The sequence below is a fragment of the Sycon ciliatum genome, chromosome 2 (assembly GCF_964019385.1).
Source record: "Sycon ciliatum chromosome 2, ocSycCili1.1, whole genome shotgun sequence".
Taxonomy (NCBI): domain Eukaryota; kingdom Metazoa; phylum Porifera; class Calcarea; order Leucosolenida; family Sycettidae; genus Sycon; species Sycon ciliatum.
Genome location: NC_088644.1, coordinates 43568562 through 43591872, shown reverse-complemented (window position 1 = coordinate 43591872; position 23311 = coordinate 43568562). Strand labels below are relative to the sequence as shown.

Below are 23311 nucleotides of genomic sequence, written 5' to 3'. Positions count from 1 at the left end.
CACGCTGGGCCTTGATCAAAACATTCTCCGTAGATCTACCCACATCGAAATTATTTTACTGGTTCCCGGGCATCCCGGGAACCGCCCTATGTACGCCCCTGCAGACAGGTAATGAAAACCCATTTGCACACAGATACACCCACGCACAACCACGTGCAGACATGGAACTGGCAACATCCAGTAAGTACCGCAGCATGATGCCATGGGAAGTTGTTGTAGATGCCATTACTCATCAGGCATTGCTTCACGCATTAGCTTCAAGCCGGGGTTTTTAAGAAATTGTGTGAAGGATGTGCTCTTCTCGATTGCTTCACGGAGGGCGACGAAGCCCTTTTTTCCTGTTGATTCTACATTGCTGTGTACGTGATGTGATAAGGCGCGCATGCGCGCCTGGGCTCGTGGCTGGTTTTGCATGCTTGCTGTGCTGGACTAGGTCCGAGAATGTGAGCTCTCTTTTCCTTGTCTTTCTGTTCCTTGATTATTACAATAACTGTACGAACCTGAGTAATGCTGTGTGTGGGCCCTTAGGGCCAGACATAACAATTGGCGACGAAGATGGCAGGACGCAACTCCAGATTAGAAATTTTCGAAACTGGGGATTTTGACGAGTATGCAGAGAGACTCAATTTTCATTTTCTGGCTAATGACATTGGCCAAGTTGCAGACGATGCAACCGAGACAGTACAGACAGCGGCAGACAAGAAAAAGTGCGCCGTGCTGATTAGTCAACTATCCGGTCAGGTTTATTCCACACTGAAGAATTTGTGCCTCCCAGATAAACCAGGGCAGAAGAAGTTCGAAGAGTTGCTGAAGCTCCTCTGTGATTATTTCAAGCCCAAGATTAGTGTAGTTGCTGCTACCTATCAATTTCAGAAAACCCTGCAGAAGGAGGGCGAGTCTGCGATCATGTTCGCGGCTCGATTGAAACGGGCAGCCATGGACTGCAAGTTTGAAGCTTATCTCGACAGGGCCTTGCGTGACCAGTTCATCACTGCGATCGGTTCTACCAGCACGACGAAGGAAATCCTGGCGAAGGCTGAGGAGACGACAACATTTCAGCAGGTTGTCGACATGGCCACGGCTCATGAGACAGCTTTCCGCGAGTCTGAGAAGTTTTCAACGCAGGTTCATGCAGTACGCGGAGAGCCGGGGCTCGCCGACAACGCCACGTTCAAATCTGACAAGCCCTGTTTCCGCTGTGACAAGCTGGGACATCGACCGGATGAGTGCCACTTCAAATCTGCGAAGTGTCGTGCTTGCGGCAAACTGGGACACATCGAACGAGCCTGCCTAAAGAAGAAAGCGGCCAGGTCCGTCAAGCATGTCGGGACAACATCAAACCCCGGTGAGCTTGTTCCTTGTAATGATTCTGTACCGATGTTGAATGTGAATGCCACCATGAGTGACAGAGCTGTAGCACCGTACACTACGCCTGTCGAGCTAAATGGGGTCCAGGTGCACTTGGAAATTGATACGGGTAGCACCGTCACACTGCTAGGAAAAAATGATTTTCTGAAATGCAATGGCTCCGTGTCTGAGCTGGTACCATCCAGCATCACCCTATCTACATACACAGGAAATCCAATCAAATGTCTGGGTGAAATCGAAATGAAAATGGCTTTGGGTGGTGTAGAGGAGAATGTTCTGGTCAGAGTTACTGAATGTGGTGGTCCTTCTCTCTTAGGCCGGGATGTCTTGTCCAGATTTACTTTGCCATGGAAATCTATATTCAAAGTGGGCACTGGCGGGCAATCCACTACCGATTTCGTTAAGAAATACCCGAATCTGTTTGACAACTCCACTGTGGGTACGGTGCAAGGGGTGCAAGTAAAGCTGCACGTGTCAGATGAACAACCGGTCTACAAACGAGCAAGACCAGTACCTCTAGCAATTCGACAGCGGTACATCGACGCGTTGAACAAACTCGAGGCTGATGGGGTGATTGAGAAAGTGACGCATTCCGAATGGGCCTCACCAACGGTACAAGTAGAGAAACCAGGAGGAGGATTACGGATTTGCGCAGATTACAGTGGGACTATTAACAAGCATTCAGAATGTGAACAGTACCCACTCCCCACCCTCGAGGAATTGTTGCACAAGTTGGGCCCGGGAGGGAAGTTTACCAAACTCGACTTGTCCCAAGCATACCACCAGCTAGAGGTAGCACCGGAAAGCAGGAAATACACCACCATCAACACAATTCAGGGCCTGTACCAGTACAAACGCTTACCGTTTGGTTTCCACAGTGCTGTATCCATTTTCCAAAGGGTAATGGAAGAAACCTTGGTTGCGCTACCAGGCAGCGGCGGGTACATTGATGATGTGCTGTGTACCGGTGAAAATGATGAAATCCATGAGGAAAACGTGGACCGGGTACTCCATCGACTGGATGAGAAAGGTTTCAAATTGAATCCTGAGAAATTCTGTTACATGGCTGAAGCACTCTCTTACTTAGGTCACACGATCAGTGGGCAGGGCGTCTCCCCTTCAACAGCCAGGATACAGGCACTGAAAATGGCCAAACCACCACAGAATGTTGCCGAATTGCAATCTTTCATCGGTTCTGCAAATTTCGTGCGGAAGTTTGTGCCTCATTTCGCAGAAATTGCAGCTCCTTTGTACGACCTCTTGAAAAAGGGTGGGAAATGGCACTGGGAGACCACTCACGAGCAAGCTTTTGGCAAATTGAAAGATGCTATGTGTTCAGAAGCCCTACTGGCACACTATGATTTACAAAGGCCAACAGTGTTGCAAGTGGATGCTTCGGGAGTGGGCCTTGGCGCAGTCCTACTGCAGAAGCAGGAGAATGGTGAATTACGACCGATCGCATTCATGTCGCGTAAGCTGACCCCAGCAGAGTCACGCTATGCTCAAATTGAAAGAGAAGCATTGGCTGTGGTGTTCGGAGTGACCAAATTTCGCCAGTACCTACTCGGTAGAGAGTTCATAGTGGTCACTGATCATCGGCCACTCTTGAAGTTACTGGGAAATCACGAGGATGTCCCCACTCTCGCCTCTAATCGAATCAAGAAATGGGCATTGCAACTGGCGGCATATGATTACGAAATGCAGTATCTCGCGGGGAAAGAAAACGTCCATGCGGATTTTCTCTCGCGACAACCAATGCAATCTGTGTCACCGAGCGAGGAGGAGACCGTCACGGTACAGGTCTTGCTTATCGAGAACGACTCAATAATCAAAGCAGCTGTGGTGAGAGCAGAATCGGCAAAGGATTCTGTATTGGCTAAAGTAATTCGCTATACGGTTAATGGGTGGCCTGCTGAAATTGAGGAAGACCTCAAGGCATATGCTAGCAAGAGAATGGAATTGTCTGTGGAGAATGATATCTTGTTATGGGACAACCGGGTGGTGATTCCTAACTCACTTCGAATGCTCTTGCTACGAGATCTGCATGCAGAGCATTTTGGCATGGTGAAAATGAAGCAAGTGGCCCGGCGCTACTTGTGGTGGCCCAATATTGACCAGGATATAGAATCTAAAGTCAATGCGTGTTTGCAATGCCAAGAGAATGCCAAATGCCCACCGGCAAAACCCGGTGTTTGGTCATGGCCGACGGGTCCATGGAAACGGATACACATTGATTTTGCCGGGCCATTTCTGGGAAAAATGTTCTTGGTGGTGGTAGATGCTTACTCTAAGTACTTGGATGTAATACCCATGGCTCATGCAACCAGTGCGACCACGATTTCTGCTTTACGCCATCTGTTTTCTGTGTTTGGTTTGCCTGAGCACTTGGTTACAGATAACGGCAGTCAGTTCACGAGTGCGGAATTCCAGGCGTTCCTGGATGGCAATGGCATTCTACACACAACAACGGCACCAGGTCATCCAGCAACTAATGGCCTCGCCGAACGCTACGTTGGCGTCTTCAAGCAGAAGATGAAAGAAATGTCGAATACTGGTGAACCACTCAACGTCAGGCTCGACCGGTTTCTCTTAGCGCATCGAACAACGCCGACCACCAGTGGGAAGACGCCGGCGGAGCTGTTAATGGGCCGGCAACCGAGAATCCGGCTCAGTGCATTGCGGCAGTCTGAGAGTCATCGGCAGGTCAAGGTGTACCAGGAGAGCTTGACTACGCCAAAGTTTAACACCGGTGACGCTGTGTTCGCCCTGAACTTTGGTCGTGGAGCAACTTGGGTACCAGCTACTGTAGTGCATGTCCACAGCCCTCACAGTTTCGGAGTACAGGTGGATGATGTCGTCTGGAAGCGCCATAGGGACCAACTACGACCGCGGGCGGTGCAGTTTGGCCAAGTACCCGTTTCGTCTTCTGCGGACCAGGCGGTCGCACAGCTGCCTACACCGACCAGTGACCCGCCGACAGTGCTAGATTCTCCTCTACCACTTCCGGACGCTAGCAGCAACAGTAGCACTGTCAGGCCGGATGATACGCTAGCACCAGCAGCAGACGCCGTTGGAGTCGAGACGGCTCCCAGTGTTGTTGCACCGGCACCCTTGCGTCGCTCCGACCGACATGTCTCCGCGCCCAAGCGCTTGATTGAGAACTGCTAAGTATCCGTACTATTGCCTTTGAGTATGTATTGCTTGTCCTGTTACTTTGATCTGATGCGGCCTGAGTGTAGGAAGTGGACATTTCTGGGCCAGATGAATATTCTACATGTAGGTCATGACGAACAGTCTTCACATAAGATTGTTTTCGTTTAATTCATTGAAACATTTGCATGGTTCCTTTTCCGATCTGATCTAATTCCCCAACGCTATGCAATATTGGCTGACTTTATCTGTCATTCCTACCTCGATCTATAGCTCAGCTCTCATGGACTATTCTGGAAGCTGCAGTAACTGTTATAAGTATATGTGTGCAATGTTTTTGAACTTTTTTGCTTTTGTATTATCTGGCCGTGTAGTGTCAACAGCTATATCTGTCGGCGCCAAATTTGAGTGCCTCTTTGCTTATGTTATAATTTTACCCCGGGAAAAATTCTTGGGGGGCGATTGCTGTGTACGTGATGTGATAAGGCGCGCATGCGCGCCTGGGCTCGTGGCTGGTTTTGCATGCTTGCTGTGCTGGACTAGGTCCGAGAATGTGAGCTCTCTTTTCCTTGTCTTTCTGTTCCTTGATTATTACAATAACTGTACGAACCTGAGTAATGCTGTGTGTGGGCCCTTAGGACCAGACATAACATACATACTCCGACAACATCTCGCGATTATGCCTTTCCTTCCCATGTAGCGTCGCAGTCTCTGTCAGCCGGTTCACTTGAGGCAATGTCAACAGTCCACCAATCTGAAGTGTGCCTCTCAAGTCCTCCGCTGGCAGGTCACACAGCCAGGGACGGATATCGCTGACATACTTAGGCGACTTGAACCAATCTGGTGTGTGTAGATAGGAAGACAGAAGCGTTTCAATTTTTCTTCGCATGTCGTTGAGATTGATTTCCTGAGCCTAGCCACCGGCCAGGGATTGTGCTCGGGGTTGTGCGACTTCCGGTGAGTCCCAAAGTACAAGACTCTAGCCCATCAGTGCATACTTTGCGGAAGTTCAATGTTGGATTCATTTTCTGTGAAGTAGGAAAATAGAGCTTGAGTTGAAATCCTGAATTCAAGTGCTGCAATTTCAAATGTTTTCCTACTTGTACTCCACAAAAAATAGATCCAACATCAAACTTCTGCAAGTTTGCACTGATGGGCCAGAGCGGAATGCTTTGGGGAATTATAGGGAGTCATACAACCCAGCACAATCCCTGGGCTAACCTTTCTATGTTAAAAAAAATCAAAAATATGGTCACTGTATACACAAATAGTGACACCTCCTGAATATCAAAATATTTCTTGTTCGCCTTCAGCATGTGGAGTGAGGGTTGGGGTCAAGAAAATCGTACAAACGTACTTCTGTGCGTATCTCGCGCCAGGTTTGAACGGCACTAATAATAATAATATTCGCGGGATCCGCGTCGGCATCGCTTGAATGTTCGGAAACACACAAACTAGCCTTCGCATCCGCAGGCCACCACTATGCCTATTAACCTTAGTGGCGAATGCAGACCTCACAAGTGAGTCAGGGGAGAGGAGGTTAGTCTCTCAACCAATCGGGCGTGTAACGGCCCATAACCCTGTAAACTGCATCCTTGTTATTCTCACTCCGAGCTGTGAGTACCCAGTTGACCGTGGGTGTCGGCGCAGTTCAGCACGCGTAAAAAGTCTTTTTACACGCTCCCTGCTACCAGCGCGGGTCTTGAACTCGGGACCTCATGATTCGCAGGCAGGCCTGCAAACCAATCGGCCATATGCGTTGGTTCTCTGAACGGCACTGCAGATGCAAATTTCGCGCGAACGGATTCACGTGACCATACAGGACTGTAGAAGTGGACTTTTAGCGGCATATCAGTATTTGACCCGGGTCAACTGTCTTCATGTAAACGCTCACCTCTTTTGTCTATCGTACAGACTTTCAACCCCAAGAGCAGAGGGACACATGGCACGGGCACTTCTCAGGTGTTTTGAATGTCTGCAGTACTTACGATGCAGAGGTATTCCAGCAAATCCCCCAGCGGGAGATCATGCACTCGCTAATGCAGCCACCGTCGGGAGAGGAGTTGACCCATGCCCTGAGACATCTGAAGAACGGCAAGGCTGGTGGCATGTCGCAGATCGTGCCTGAACTGTTGAAGGCTGGTGTGCCCGTCCTCCACCCACTCCTTCTGGACCTGCTTCAATCTGTCTGGTCGGAGGGTTACGTACCGCAGGACTGGCGTGATGCAGTGCTCATCCCCATACCTAAGAAGGGTGACCTTTCTCGCTGCGACAACTGGCGAGGAATTGCGTTGCTGGAGGTTGTGGGGAAGCTAGTTGCTAGGGTCGTGCAGAATCGGCTGCAAGTGCTCGCTGAGGATGAGCTACCGGAGTCGCAGTGTGGGTTCCGGCGAAACCGTGGTTGTGCTGATGCCATCTTCTCTGTCCGCCAACTGGTAGAGAAATCATATGAGCATAGATCGAAGCTGTTTTGCGTCTTTGTGGACCTCCGCAAAGCATACGACTCTGTGCCTCGTGAGGCTCTGTGGCAGGCATTGCTTCGGCTCGGTGTCCCCCCTCAGGCTGTGGCTCTCGTGAAGTCGTTCCATACGGACATGTTGGCGTCTGTTCGTGTTGCTGGTGGTTGTACCGATCCGATCTCTGTACAAAATGGTTTACGGCAGGGGTGTGTCATGGCTCCTGTGCTGTTCAACCTGTATTTCGGATTGGTGATGGAGCGGTGGAGGTCTGTTCTCAGGGAGCGCGGCATCGAGTCTAGTGTGGATTTCAGCTTCTTGATTAGTGGACAGTTGTTTCCCCGTGCAGCTGGGCGACGTCGACAGTCTCAGACTGGTCATGCTGATGATTTTGAGTTTGCCGATGACGCCGTCCTACTCGCAACAACTCATGCTGCAGCCGACCTGTCCCTGTCCGCCTTCTGCGATGTGGCATCCAGCTTTGGCCTCACGGTCAGCATGACGAAGACTAATCTACTGGTCGCGGGCTATGGAGTCGCTGCCGCTGATTGTTCCGATCTGGCAGTTGGCAATGAAAGGGTTAAAGCTGTTACCTCCTTCCCCTATCTTGGATCTGTTATAACTCCGGATTCGCGAGCTCATGCCGATGTCCAGAGCCGCCTTGCGAAGGGTGCCAGGGCCTTTGGCTGTCTTCGGCGGATTTTGCATGATCAGAGCCTGAACCTGCCTACTCGACGGCATTTGTATGTGGTATGTGTTCTCACCACGGTTTTGTATGGCTCGGAGTGTTGGACCCCATTGAAGTCGGACTTGGACAAGCTGGACAGGTTCCATCACGCCAACCTCCGGTCAATCCTTGGCATTTCGCGCGGCCGCCAGTGGGAGCAGCACATTACATCGGAGCAACTACGCACACAGTGGGGTGACCCTACTCCACTGTCGTGCATGGTACAGCGAAGACGCTTGGAGTGGCTTGGGCACCTAGCTCGGCTTGATAACAATCGGTTACCCAAGCAGTTGCTCTTCGCTCATCTTCCACGAACCCGCCCGTTTTGCGGCCCCCGACATCGCTGGAAGGACGTTGTCCAGGCTGATCTGACTGTGGCCGGTGTGCACAATTGGTTCCAATCAGCCAACGACCGCGGAGAGTGGCGTGACATAGTGTCGGCAGCAGCGGGGGTGAAGGAGCCTGCCCCGAAGACGATTGTGTGCCACGTTTGCGGCCGCCTGTTTCGTCGGCGAGCCGACATGGCCCGGCACAAGTGCACAGCAGTCCGACAGCTCCCCGTATCACAGCAGCCTGGGTCGGTGCAGTGTCCTGCCTGCAGTAGATGGCTCCGGAGCAGGGGTGGGCTTGCAGTGCATAAGTGCCTGGGGAGTGGCAACTGTGACGACCGACCGCCTTTTGATGCTCCTCCTGTTGCCGAGGTCCCGGTGTGTACTGCCTGCCAGCGTACTTTCAAGTCTACTGCTGGCCTCAAGCGCCATCGCTGTGGACCCCGCCCGAAGCGCCCTACAGTGACTGATCGCCAGCACTTTGAACATCATTGCCGAGTCTGTAGTCAACGCCAGTTTCGGAGGCGACAGGACCTGGAGCGCCATTTGAAGCACTGCCTACCTCTCCCCTAACCTCTCTGACAGTACCTCCCTTTGGGGAGCGGCGTGGCCATTTCTGGCAGCTGTCAATAGTAGTAGTAGCAGTAGTGTGTGTGTGTGTGTGTGTGTGTGTGTGTATGTGTGTGTGTGTGTAGTTGTTGACTGTGTGCTTTTTGGGAGCAATTTTTATTTCTGATACCAGTTTACTGGCCTGCTCTAAGGTTCTCTGTCTGCTCAGAGTAGGCTCTGGAGCTGTTGTACATTGCCTAAGAATTAGGTGAACAAATGAAACGCGAAATTGTGATGGTGATGGCAGGTATAATTGCACAAGTACTGTGTGCATGTGTGTAAACCATCCTCAGCAATACAAAATCATGAAGTGTTGGTGCATGCTGGCCCAGGAACCCATCATGGGTCCTAGTGGTTTTGCCTAGAAGTGAAGGTCGCATTTACCTTTGTCAATCGTGGGACTTGTCTGCTCATCCATAGGCTCATCTGAAGTTGGTCTGTGGGACAAATACCAAGAACCGTGAATTAGAACGGAAGGAAAAACCAGTACTGAAGTACTGGCACGTGCGCACACACACGCACAAACACACACACACACACACACACACACACTCACACACACATACACACAAACACACACACACACTCACACACACATACACACACACACGCCTTAAATTTATTTTAAAAAAATGTTAATGGATTTCCACTAGGTTTTTTCTATGAAAGTTAGAGCTAAGGCTAGCTAACATCAGGGGCATGGTAACTCAAAAACCTCAAATTTAGACGATAAGCACCGTTTTCACATAATGATAAAAAATATTCACGGTTCGCGTGAGACTCGGTTGGAAGCCAGGTTTTCCGCATCCGCCGCGTGGGAACACCACCACCCTCTAGGATCAAGGCGCAGATGCAGTGCCTAGACGGTGGGAGGTGAGTAGATCAGACCCACCACCAAGTGGTCAAAGACCGAAATCCCACTAGCTGCATCCATGTTACCCTCGTGCCAGGCCACGAGTTCCCAATTAGCAGTGGGTCGCAGCACAACTGGAAAAAGTCCTTCCGCTTCCAACCAGGACTTGAACCTGGTACCCTCTGTTTCTCAATCATGGTCTTAGACCATCCCACTATGCCTGCCCGCCTGCCCCGTTTTCACACATTCATTTATGCACTGCAGCGCGTTGGTCGCATCGGATCAACATGTGCACTGCACGCAACGTTCTGTACGCATTGAAGGTGCCGGCCCCGGTCATTCAACTGGATTTTCATGTCCACAACAGGACATACACACAAACCTCGCAGTAACGTGGGGGCACGCAACGTGCACACACAATCGTGCACTCACAATGCACACAATGCACACACAATCGTGCTGGCACGCAACGTGCACACACAATCGTGCTGGCACGCAACGTGCACACACAATCGCTTTTGCAGAGCCTCCTGGAAAGACATAGGCAGTTTGTAGGCATTACAGCCGTTTTCGTACGCATTCGACCTTCAAGCCAGTTTGCTACAACTATATTGAACAGAAAAAGACGAAAATAGTATGGACCCGCTGGGGTGGGCGTTTGCTGCGAAGTGGGCGTTTGCAGCGGACTTTACGGTACACACACACACACACACACACACACACACACACACACACACACACACACACACACACACACACACACACACACACACATGCACACTCATTACACAGTGCATACACTTACGTTCCAGTGCCAAACAGATAGCTAGTTTGTTTCTTCTCAACGGATCCTTCAAACAACACAGCCAGTACATTGGACACACACATGCCCACACACGCACATACACATACACACACAACATACACACACATACGCACACACAACATACACGCACACACACACACACACACACACACACACACACACACATACACACATATATAGACACACACACACACACAACATGCACACACACAAACACACACACACATATACACACACAGTGCCAATCAGAGCAGCTCAAGTCAAGTGCTCCACGCACAGATTATGTACAGAGCAATATGCCCACACTGAACACTGAAGGCTAAGGTCTGTCTACATTACATAGCTGTAAGTTCACGTTTCACTCATCCTAGAGATCTTCAAACAGCGGTATTCACGATTAAATTGGTTTCGCGAGCGGGCCTAGATATTAGGCACTGGGAAGAAAGTCATGGTTTATGCTTGTTACATGTATAATTCCTAAGGGTGTGCAGACTCCACTGTAGCCACAGTTCATGTTTCACACAGTTATACACCACTACACAAAAACGGTCTCTTGGCTACAAATTCTTCCAAAAATAATAAAAAAATTATTATTTTGGAAGAATTTGTAGCCAATAGACCGTTTTTGAGTAGTGGTGTATAACTGTGTGAAACATGTATAATTGTAATATCAATGGGAAAGGAGTGATATCGGGTTCCCACTAGGCTGAATTTTCAGCCGATGCTCTTATGCCTGGTCCATACTGTCCGATATTTCGGTCGACGCTCCGATACCGACTCCCACATGAGATCGACCAACTGGATTGGACCTTTACACACACCCACGCAAATTTGTCGGAAACGCCTGCGGCATCACCAGGTAATTTTCACGCCGATCTTGAGGATTTTTTGTATGATTCCATAGTCGATAAACCGCGATTGGCCAAAAACTCGACCTAGCGGAGACCAGGCATGATATGGACTTCAACATGAAATCGACTGTCTAAGTCGGATGATTCGGATTACCGGTTCACACAGAACGAACGACAAGCGATTATTTTTGCTGGCCTGTGGCGCTCTGTGCACACACGTACGCATTGTAGGCAGCCATGCTAGACCGTAGTAGACGCCAGAGCGGAAATGAGATCGTTTTTACACGAGCTGCAAAGTCAACGGCGTGAAGGGCTGGCGTCAAGTAGCAATCCAGTGCAACCAGTTCAGGATCTGCACCGACACTCTCTGCTGTCATGGTGACAAGCCAATAGTGATTGGTCAGAGGCTCGCACCACTCCAACCACTAAGAAACTCGCCGCAGACTGGTTGGAACCTTGTCCGACAACACTGGTTACACCGGGGAAATGTTCGCACCGATCTTCACGATTTTGTCATACAATTCCATGTCGGCTGCAAAATTGGCCTAGTGGGAATCCGGAATTATTGGGTCAGAGGGTGAGATTGTGGCTCCAGGTTTGTAGTTGTTGTTGTTGTTGTCGTCGTCGTCGTGGTTGTTTCTGTTGCTATTTTACTGTTCCTGCCGTCTCTTTCGCACTCATCCTTGCCGTTTTTTGTGGTAATTGTGTTAAAAAAAATTGATTTCTACTGTAGAACGGTCCTAGCTTTTTGAACTACTTAGTAGTAGTCTCAAGTTTCACGGAATGAACCTTACCTTCTGTGGAATGTTTCTGAGCTGGCGGGGCAGTTTGCTCGTCGGCCTCCTTCAGTTCGATCCACTTACTCATGTCTTTGTAGACCTCCTGGATCCGCACTGCTACTTTGCAGTACAAATTCGACTTGGCATCGCTAAAGAGCCAGCGTCCGGTATGAATGCCGTAAACGACGTACTCCTTGTCTTCATCGTTGTAGCAGTACACGGGTGAGCCGGCCTGTCCAGCGCTTGAATCAATGTAGTGACGGTAGAGTCGCTTGACCACAAGTTCCTGGTTGCTGCTGATTTTGTTGGTTCTATCGCCGTCGCCGTCATTCATATGACGTTGCGGCATGGCGAACAGTGCAGAGGTCTCTCTCTCCTGGACTCTGCGCTTTTTAAAGCTGATGTCATCCTGTAGCGGTTCAGCTTTCTTGGATTTATCAACGGGCACCCAGTACATGTGACCTAGTACCTTCTCGTTCTTGACCTCTGCAGGAAACCCGCACAGGAACGCCTGGTCAACAGACTCCATACGCGGCTGTTGGGCCATTGGGACGTGCACCATTGCATTTTCACCGCTCAGCTTGTCAAGCTCATTCTTTAGTCTCTGTTCCAAGTTGTCCTTGCGCAGAGCAATAATACCATAATCATACGGATAGCGATCCCACTCTCCCTTGCCGCAGTTCTTTATGTAGTCTTCGGGCACCCGCAGCCATCCTCGGTCATTGTTTTCCTCGACAACGGTTCCATCCGGCGGGAACGTGCTACTGGGTTTGTAATCCTTGGGATCCCATTCGTACACAATCTGAGCCCAACGATACTCTCCACAATCGCTGCAAAAAATAACGTGTGCGGCAGTCGTGAAATAGTAGCAGGGATGATCGCGGCCTTTGTTGAGCTGTTCGACCATGAAGCACGTGGCGATCCCTATCTTGCAGCAAGTTACGCACCTTGAACGTACTTGGAAAATGGAGGCGTGAACTGGGTGACCCCCGGCGGGAGTCTTCCTAGGATTCAGGACTCGAACCCTCCTATCTTCGGCATTGAAGACCTTCTCCTCCCCGCCGGTAGCTGCGGCCCCTGACATAATAATATTTACTCAATCCTCCTAATCCCGTTGCCTGTAGATTATGACTGTGATACTGATGATATTTTCACTGCTCAAACTCCCTCCATTCAGGCAAAGGCCAGTGGAGGAGAATACAATCATGTCTTTTTATTGGTTTTAGGTCCCATGACGTAGAGTTTGAATTTTGTGCTCCTGCTTTCCCCCGAGTTTCGTGAACTTTGCACAAGTAGACTTGGTAGCTCTCTCAACAGTGATGCCCGCAAAGGGCAACTCCGCGACTGGCGTCCCCGACGGCCAGTGTTGCCAGTGCACTGGCAATTCCAAGTGCGGAAAAGGCTGCTGTTGCCGAGAAGCTGGCAAGCTATGCGAGGATTGCGGGCCCGGGAACAGGGCAAGATGCCGAAATTTGCAAACCGTCGCGGCGAAGGCCAGTCCCGTAGGCTTTCGAACCATACGATACATTCCAGCCGCCGCGTCCCCCACGCGGAGACCGACAACCCAGGGCGAAGCCCACGTGTCGCAACAGTCGGCTCGGGACACTCCGCCTCTGGACGAGCTCCACACCGACGGTCAGGGCCAAGGATTAGATAGCACCAAGCAGGTGTCGGACTCGCAGCAGTTGGCGTGGGACGTACTGGAACAGCTCCACGTCGCCGAGCTCTGCATCGACGGTCAGGGTCAGGGCCAAGGACTAGATGGCACTACCCACGAGTCGGCCTCGCAGCAGCTGGCGTGGGACACCCTGGAACAACGCCACCTCGCCGACCCGATTTCCAATTCGCAAAAGGTAGCATGGGACCTTCTCGATGCCTCTACACCAACACCCTCGGAGACCGGCTCCTGTGGAGAAGATGCACTGCCACGTGAAGCCAATGCTCCACGGCAAGACCGACAACCAACGGCACAAGAGGTCGCCCTCCTAGCGAGCCTGAGCTCCTCGCAGCCCAATAGCAACAGCGAACCGGAACTCACAAACGCGCACGGTACAGTTAGTGGGCAGGGGGCTGCAACACTGCCAATCCCGCCAGCTGACCAACGACTCAGACTCGGTGAACTGAGCCCCGAGGACACAGGACAGGTCATAGCTGCAGCGTACGAGGAAATCGTACACTTCCGGCCTAACCTGTTCGCCATCCCATCGGGTGCACATGGCAGGTCAGTGGTGGACTTGAGCGCTCGCTACCTCAACACGTTTGGAACAAACGCGGCGGGAGAAGGCATAGCCTTGAAGGCACTTATGGTCTGCCACAGTCTTCTACTGCAACAACCGGTCAACTGCTTGACACGTAAGGTGCATGTGGAATGTCTGAACCGACGAATGCAGCTATGGAACGAGGGAAACATCGATGAACTCGTACGGGAAGCACGTACCATCCAGCGCCAACTAACCAAGGAACGTGGCGGGAAACGGGCCCAAAGTCCAGATGACGCGCGACGATTCGCTACCCTCATCACAAATGGTAAACTGGGCGCAGCTCTCCAGTCCCTGACAGCAACGCCCTCGGGTGGGCTGCTAAATCTGGACTCCTCCGCTGATGGTAAAACCGTGAGGCAAACGCTGAAAGAGAAGCACCCGCCGGCGGAACCCTTGCATGCAGACGCCCTCATCATCGGCCCCTGCCCTGAACTGCCGCACCCGGTGCTGTTCGAAGCTCTGAACAGAGACATCATTCGGCAATCGGTGCTAAGGACAAATGGAGCAGCAGGCCCTTCCGGCATGGACTCTACCAGCTGGAAACGCTTGTGCACCTCATTCGGAGCGTCCTCCGACCAGCTATGTGATAGCATCGCCGCCTGCGCCAAGCGCATCGCCACCGGAATCATCAACCCAATTTCCCTCGAGTCATTCACGGCATGTCGCTTGGTACCTCTGGATAAGAAGCCCGGGGTGCGCCCAATCGGCATATGTGAAGTCCTCAGAAGGATAGTAGGCAAAGCCATCCTCACCATAATCGGAGAGCAGATCCAACAGGCGGTCGGGTCGCTTCAGCTGTGTGGCGGCCAAGAATGTGGTGTGGAAGCAGCAATCCACGCAATGCGGCACCTATGGAATGAGGAAGAGACCGAAGCAGTCCTCCTAGCAGACGCGAGCAATGCGTTCAACAGGCTGAACCGCAGTGTGTGCTTGCACAACATCCGTCACCTCTGTCCGGCCATCGCGGGTGCCGTCACCAACACCTACCGGCATCCCGCACGGCTGTTCGTCGATGGGGAGTGTCTTCTTTCTGAGGAGGGCACCACCCAGGGAGACCCGATGGCAATGCCCATGTATGCCATTGGGCTCCTCCCACTCATGCAGAAGGCGGCGAGCAGCTCAGCGGCAAAGCACATCTGGTTTGCGGATGATTCCACAGCAGCAGGCCGTATGCGTGCGCTGCGTGTATGGTGGAACACGCTCGAGGAGGAGGGCCACAAGTACGGATACTTCATCAATGGTTCCAAGTCCACTCTCCTGGTGAAACCACAGTTTGCCAAAACCGCGGAGGAAGTGTTCCATGGGACTAACATCGCGATCATGCAAGATGGTTGCCGTCACCTGGGTGCGGGACTGGGCACTGCTACTTTCTGCAAGCAGTTTGTTGCAGCGAAGGTCATGGAATGGGTGAAGGAACTGAAAGTCCTCACCAGGTACGCCCAATCGCAACCACAAGCAGCGTACACGGCGTTCACGCAAGGGCTGAAGGGCAAGTGGACATTCCTCGCTCGCACCATGCCAGAAGCGACGGAGAATTTCCAGCCACTGGAGGAGATTATCCACGGCGAGTTTATCCCGGCGCTCACAGGACACCCCGCTCCTGATCAGACCACCCGCACTCTCCTCGCTCTGCCTTGTCGCCTAGGGGGCATGGGTCTAATCAACCCGTGCGATCTCGCCAGCCAGTTGGATGACTCCAGGACCATCACGCAGCCATTGGTGGAGCGGATCATCGTGCAAAACACGGACCTAGGTGATGTTCACCACACCATGAAGGCAGAGAAGGCGAAGGTGCGCAGGATCCACTCCGTAAGGGAGAAGGAGACCCTAGTCGCTGTGGAAGAGAGCATCGCTTCGGACTTAAAGCGGTCCAGGGAGCTGGCGGCGGAGAAGGGTGCCTCGTCGTGGCTGACATGCAAACCACTGAAGATGTTTGGCTTCACGCTATCGAAGGGCGCATTTCACGATGCGGTTTCATTGCGATATGGCTGGCCTCTGAAGCGTTTGCCCTCTGCTTGCAGCTGTGGTAAATCATTCACCGTGGCCCATGCTCTCTCCTGCTCAACCGGCGGCTACCCTAGCCTCCGCCACAACGAGGTACGCGACCTCACAGCATCCATCATGAAGGAAGTTGCGCACCAAGTTGTGGTGGAACCGCTGCTAGAGCCGCTGACAGGTGAGAGGATGACGCTACGGTCAGCTTCAACTGAAGACAACGCCCGCCTAGACATCGGTGCCAGTGGAGTCTGGGGAGGTCGGTACGAGCGTTCGTACTTTGATGTCCGGGTTTTCAACCCCCACGCCCCCACCAACGCCAAGTTTGCCTTGCCCGCTGTGTACAAGCGACATGAGCAGGAGAAGCGTCGCCGCTACGAGGAACGGATCACCAACGTCGAGCACGCCTCCTTCTCACCAGTTGTCTTGTCCTGCACTGGAGGGTATGGCAAAGCTGCGACAGCACTCTATGCTCGGCTGGCATCGATGCTCGCCGACAAGAAGCAGGAGCCGTACGCTGCCACAATGTCCTACATCCGATGTAAGCTCAGCTTTGCCCTCATCCGTGCGGCTGTTGCCAGTCTGCGAGGCCATCGGCACCGCGTGCCCTCAGATGCAAATGACTCGGCCCGATTTGCGGTTGCCATGAGCAGCATCGGTTAAAGCTCCCTCCCGAGGCTCCGTACTAGACTGTTTTCACAGCCATTTTTGCTCTCAGCCTTTTTTTGCTCTCTCGACTGTTTTCACAGCCATTAATTTTTTGCTCTCTCGACTGTCTTCACAGCCATTTTTTGCTCGTTTTTCTGCCGGTGCTGGTGAGGTTGCACTCGTAATTGTGTTTATTTTGCCCGTATAAGAGGCATTTTTTGCTCGTTTTTCTGCCGGTGCTGGTGAGGTTGCACTCGTAATTGTGTTTATTTTGCCCGTATAAGAGGCTTGGCACAGAAAAAAAAAAAAAAAAAAAAAAAAAAAAAAAAAATCATGTCAGGGCTCCGTCAAGCTCCTACGCCGGGAAAGGTATTTTTTCTTGTGGTACAAGAACGCCTCTTCACGTCCTTGTCTTAGGCCAGGGACCTTTAGCACCATGGGTACCACGTAACTTACAACGTAGGCCTTTTGAGTCGTTGACGTACTTGATCACGTCGATCGGGGTGCGCGATACGTGTTTTGCATACTTGGCTAGCCTTTATAGCTTTAGCGAGACGTGATTATGGATCGACGTCGTTGCCACAGGAACAGAGCAGAATGGCGCGCGTGATTTCAAAGGCGAAGGACGTCACTTTTTAAAATTATTATTTTTGCCGACTGCCCGGACCCCCCAAAAAAACCTTTTCGTTTCACGTGTCAGACACGTCCGCGAGCTCGAGCGCGTACGACTAGTACGTCGACTCGCTACCCACGGGTGTTTGCAGTGCATGAACTCTGGCCAGTCGTCCCCGTACGCCAAATGTGTACGCATTTGTATTTACCGTACATTTCCTCGTGTTTTGGGCGAATCTGAGCGGTACGACGCTGTCGAATTGGGCCTGAATTTGCCCTGAACCAGCCGCTATCGAAGTAAAATTAGGTGTTTTGAAGGCCACACGGGAACACTGCGGCCATGTCTTCTTTCCTGCGTCGTTTGTTTGAAAATCGGCGTGTTTTTGAGCTCGTAGTTCGTCTTCGTTGGGGAATGGCCGTGCGTACATTCTCCTTGGAATTACCAAAGTCTCACCCCCGTTTATTACATTACTAAGAGTTTTGCCGGCAGCCACGATAGTTTTTATCCCTGCTTCCATACGTCCTTTCATTGAACAGCCAAACGAAACTTTGTGGCACGCCTTAGTTTTTTGTGGCGCGGGGGTCTCAAGTTTGTCACTTCGAGTTGTACACAACAATCACATCAACACCTCAAAGGACCAAAAAACCAAGTGAGCAAGTATTTCAACCTTGCGATTCTGCCAGGCCTACTCTGAGGATGGAGACTTCTACTCGGTAGCACATACTCGTATCAATAAGCTGGGAGGGAGAGCGTGGCGAGTAAAATGTTGGGATGAAAAGAGCCACATTCTCTCTTGGAAAAGGTCGTCGTTCCTGCACTGGCCACACACTTGCTCTACCCAGCTCTGCAGAAGGCTAGAGTTTGCATGCACGTGCGAGATTCGCATCCGCCGCCCACATAGGCAGAGTCGAAATTTTTGTACTCTCGGATTTGCCGCCATCTTGACGAGTGGCCACTGCGAAACACCCGTGTACCTAGTAGAGAGGCTGGATAGCGCGTACATCATGCATGGTACATAATGCAAACATGATGATGATTGAATACTTGCAAAATTAATTTTTACAAGTCCAGGCGCTAGGCGCCTAGGCCTAGGCATGCAGTATACCTGGTATACTAGTAGTAGGGATTTCAGGCGGTTTTTTGTTGTCAACAGTGCATACTGCAATTATGGCTCAAATGAAAGATATGGATGTGATTATCAACCAGCCAAAAAATCAGAGCAATCGGCCAAGGGAAACCAGAGTTATGATCATTTGAATACGGGTGGGTACCCTTCATCGGCAAGTATACAATTAGGATGGGAAGCACGGCACAAAACGGGTTTCAAGAAGGCCATAGCAACACCCTAGCAACAGCCCAAAGTGCTCCAAATCGCACCAAACTTGGACAGCATGATTAGTGGAGCCCACCGGTATAAAATCACTGAATATTTTTTTGAATTTTTAAAAACTGAACAGAAATAACAACAATGGCGTCCATAGCAACGACCTTAGCAACAGGCTTAGAATCTATGAAACTGCTGCTCATTGTATCAAAATTCACCTGTTGGATAAATGTACATACTGATATGGCATAGCATACATGTACCAATAATGTTTGAACAAGAAACAGGACAATGAGCTTCCCGGCCGAAGTAAAAATATAGTATACATGTATCTACAAGTGACGCGCTCAGCAAAAGTGGTTGCGACTGGCCTCACAATTAATACGCGACATTGCAATGTTCACATGCCAGAAGGAGAGACAGAGGCTCAGCAGCAGCAACAACAGCAACAGCACTCTCACACACCATTTCAAGCATACATATAGACCTGTTCATCATGAACACGCGCACCCACCACCAGTCCGTGCGCCAACACCCACCCACACGCACACGTGTGTGTGCGCGCACACACACACACACACACACACACACACACACACACACACACACATACTACCACTATAGCATGACTGCCCCATAGCCTGGCATAGGGCCACGTCACTCCCTTGTGACAGGGAGCCAGAGTCAGGGTAAGAGAGTCCATGCTGGCGAGCCACATGCCGGTTGACATCTCGTTTTAGCCGAGAACGTTTAAAGCAACCAGAGGAGAGGAGGAGAGTCAATGCTAAAGGCCGATGTGTCAGGTTCGGCGCGTGGAACACACAACAGATTTCTGCAGTTTCCCTTTTTCTTGCTAATTCTTCTTCCAGATCAACGATTTTCTTTGACAGGCTTTCAACAGAATTTTTTTCAAATTTACTGGCATTTTCTTTTTGAATGTCACACGATTCAGTACCGACATTGTGCTGGGATGACATCCAGTTCAGGCAGAACGAACGGCTGACAAAGCAGTTCGCTGATGGCGTCCTCGGCTTTGTCCTTCAGCAGCTTCTTCCGTCGGTATCTCACCCGCTTGACTTTCGTCCCAACTGCTTTCGCGTTCACTTTGTCTATTTCCTTGCCATCCACTGCTGACAACAGCAAAATCAGCGACTGCCAATTTATTTGCGTGTTTGTAGTCCACGACAGAAGTTCAAGGACGAGGCTGTTCGTCAGCTAGCCAGGACTATCCACTGCTACCCGCCCTGATGGCGAGTCAAGACGGAGCGCATTGCAACTGTTTACGCGTCAGAGACAGCTTCTTGCACAGAGGGCCAATCCAAGACTCGTCTTTCTCGCATGCCATGGCGTTCTACTAAATTTCGCGAACAACCGCGACTCGTCAGCAAGATACAAGGAACTGATCTAAACTAAATCGAGGGTGCAGAATCCGATTATCGATGTTGCGAGTGTGTGCAATGCTTGCATCAAATCGAAAATCGACTTTGAAATCATTGAAAGACGCACGAATCCAGTCTTTTTTACGCCATTTCACCGAGATTGGTACCAAAATTAATGAAAGCTCAAAACCTCTACTCTCATGTAAACCCGTTCGATTTTGTCTCCAAGCGTCACTGCATCAGCCAGTGACAGTTGAACGCCTCCGCAAAAATTGTGCCATGCGCAGATCCCCAAATCAATGCAGCTGCATGAAGGCTCTTTCGGGCCAAAAAGTCACGTGACTGAAATCCCTACTAGTAGTAGGCAGTCCTAATGCCTAGTATTAGTAATCATGGTAATGGCAGCTGACTTTATTTTCGGAGAAACTCTACTCATTGTAGTAAAAAGTAACAATGAATAGCAATATCATCTAGGAAGGATCGCTACCCTAACGCGAAGGAAAGGCCTTGCGCGGCTGCTCTACGAAGTGGTTGAAGAAAGACTCAAAGTTAGTTGGTGGACGAACAACTCGCTGGTTCCGGAAAACTTGGCCCCCAACGATGGTGTTTGGTGAATCATCAAGCATAATGTCTTGTAGCAGTGTTCACTGAGGAAGGAGAACGCTCTAGCCGCTGCTGTTGTCCGTTTCATCCACGTTGGGCGTTAGCTGCACCGCGCCTATTGTGTTTTAGTATTCCATAGACACACATTGGCATTCAGAGCGATTGTGGAGCCACAATTTACTTCACACAGCGTTGTATTGTCCACAAGCGCAAGCTTCATTATCAGCAGTAACTGTTACTCTTCATCCTACATGTAGATTTGGAGTATACACGGCCTTGTCACGACAGCGACAGCTCTACAGAGTGTTCAAGTGAGAAACATTAATTTCAATTGTTGGTGAACGAACAAATGGCTGGTTCCGAAAAACGCGGCCTGCACCGATGGTGTTTGGTGGATCATCAAACAGGGTGACCGGCAGTGCTCACCGAGGAAGGAGAATGCACTCGCCACCACTGTCGTCCGATTCATCCAAGTGGGCGTTAGCTGCGCCGTGCCTATTGTGTTTTAGTATTCCATGGACGCACACTAGCGTTCTCAGCGATTGTGGAGCCACAACATATCTTCATGCAGCTTTGCACTGTCCAAGAGCAGAAACGTCAGCAGTGACCCATCATCATATATGTAGATTTGGAGTATATACACCATGCGCCAATGGGCCTTGGCGCAACAGTGGCAGCTCTACGGGTTGTGCAAGTGAGAAACATTTGTTTCGACTGTTGGTGGACGAACAAATCGTCGGTGCCAAAAAACGTGGCCTGCGCCGATGGTGTTTGAAACATCGAGGGCTCCGGAAGCAGCAGCTGAGCCAGATCAGCCAGTCTTGCCAACTCTCAGTTGACGGACTCCGTGCTGCAGCTAGCAGCACTGGCACCAGCTGGAAATATTTTTCCGCCGATACCCGTTACTTCTAGTTCTGTCAAGGGCATGCCTGGAATCCATTGCCAGGTGATGACTTTTTACTTTTTGTGTTATTTTGCTGCCGAGTTGTTCAGAACTTTTCAGCCTCGATCTGTCCATGTCTACATGTCGGCCATCCGCAAACTTCATGTGGAAGTTGGCTTTACCTACCCGTCGGGCCCAATGACTCTCCTCGCAAGGTTCCTGTCGGGCATCAACAGGTCATCATCGACACAGCGTCATCGCCTGCTGATAACCACTCAACTTCTCAGGGAGATTAGCCGGCATGTTGCCTTTCCACGGATGTGGTACCCTCATGACAAGGCCATGCTAAGGGCAAACTGACTGCTTGATTTTAGCTTTACATTACCGCAGTCAGTCCAGCACAATACGCCAATCGTATTTCACTAATACTCGCGTGTCATAATTACTCGTGTGTCATAATTACTCGCGTGTCATAATTGGGGATATGGGCTGCTCCGCCCTACATCCCTGATATGCCAACTAGGCGAAAAGTGTGTTCTGAGCCTGTATCGCGTATAATAGGCTCATCGTAAAACAAATAATAAAAGTCTTAAAAATCAGGGTTCACGTGACACTCGGGTTCCAGCCAAGTTTTCCGCATCCGCAGGAACGCTACCCCCTCTTGAATCATAGTATAGTGGACTCTGCAATGAACAGATTATGAAACTTCCTGCAGATTTACTACGGTCATCTCTAGTGCCTGGTCTTGGGGCACCGTGGAAGCTGTGACTGGTTGCCAAGTTTAGTTTTGTGACTGATCATGGGGCATTTGTGACTACTTCGAAGCATAACTGCTCACAGAGCCCTGATTGATCACAGAGTCGTACTGTTGTGAATATTTATATCGATTGAGAAGTCAAGCAGCCACGGGGCGCTGGCCTTGCAGCTGTGAGTATGCATACGGTACATATTCACATGACTCTATTGTATGCTGGACACTGCTGGTCCATTGTTGCAGTGTGTAAGTGAACTGAGAACCTATTCCGTGACGAAACACCTACTCTTGAAAGACTGAATGTTTGAGCTAATACTAGTAATAGTAATAGTCTTTTACTTCACTCTCATGCTGCTCATATTATATGGCCCAGTACATGTATCAGCGAGAATCGACATTCGGGTGAAAATCATTTGTTTCAGTATAAGTCATTTTCTGGAACGGCAAAAAAACTCTTGCTTCGCGCCCTGCACATTCAAACAAAAACTAATCGCAACAATGAATGCTTTTGATCGTCCCAGTAGCAGGAGAGTTCGCTCACGATGGCCAGCTAGTTGCCGTCCAACTCTGCCAGAAGTCATTGGATTTCCTAGGCAGGAATCTTCGCGTCTGATAGAGAACGACGACAGTTTCCAGAAGATGTTTTTGTCGACTCGCAATTCCTATTTGCGACGAGAATTTCAACTTGACTTAGGCGCTCCGCCAAAGGAGCTCTCTGCTGGCAAAAGTACTTTCTGACATATGAAAATCCTTGTAGGGCCCTTCTGAATTTAGTACAGCTCCGCTCAGGAGAAATACTCAACGAGGAGAAACTAGTGAGGCGACGGCAACAGAGGTAGACGAACTGAAACGCCCTGGATCAACTCGAGTCAGGACGAAAGAGCGCTGCCGCTAGTGACATGA

At 50.6% G+C, this 23311-nt stretch overlaps 1 protein-coding gene across 3 annotated transcripts in view; it reads right to left on the bottom strand.

The window, feature by feature from the left end:
* LOC135810218 (uncharacterized) overlaps window positions 1-13152 on the bottom strand; it is a 71974-nt gene extending 58822 nt beyond the window's left edge. For all 3 annotated transcript variants that reach the window (XM_065323691.1, XM_065323692.1, XM_065323694.1), the window contains exons 1-3: window positions 11964-13152; window positions 10298-10343; window positions 9024-9076 (exon numbers count right to left, since the gene is read on the bottom strand). In XM_065323691.1, coding sequence (XP_065179763.1) covers window positions 9024-9076; window positions 10298-10343; window positions 11964-13032 — 1168 coding nt within the window. In that variant the 5' untranslated portion in view covers window positions 13033-13152. The remainder of the gene's footprint in view (window positions 1-9023; window positions 9077-10297; window positions 10344-11963) is intronic.
* Between the last annotated feature and the right edge of the window lie 10159 nt (window positions 13153-23311).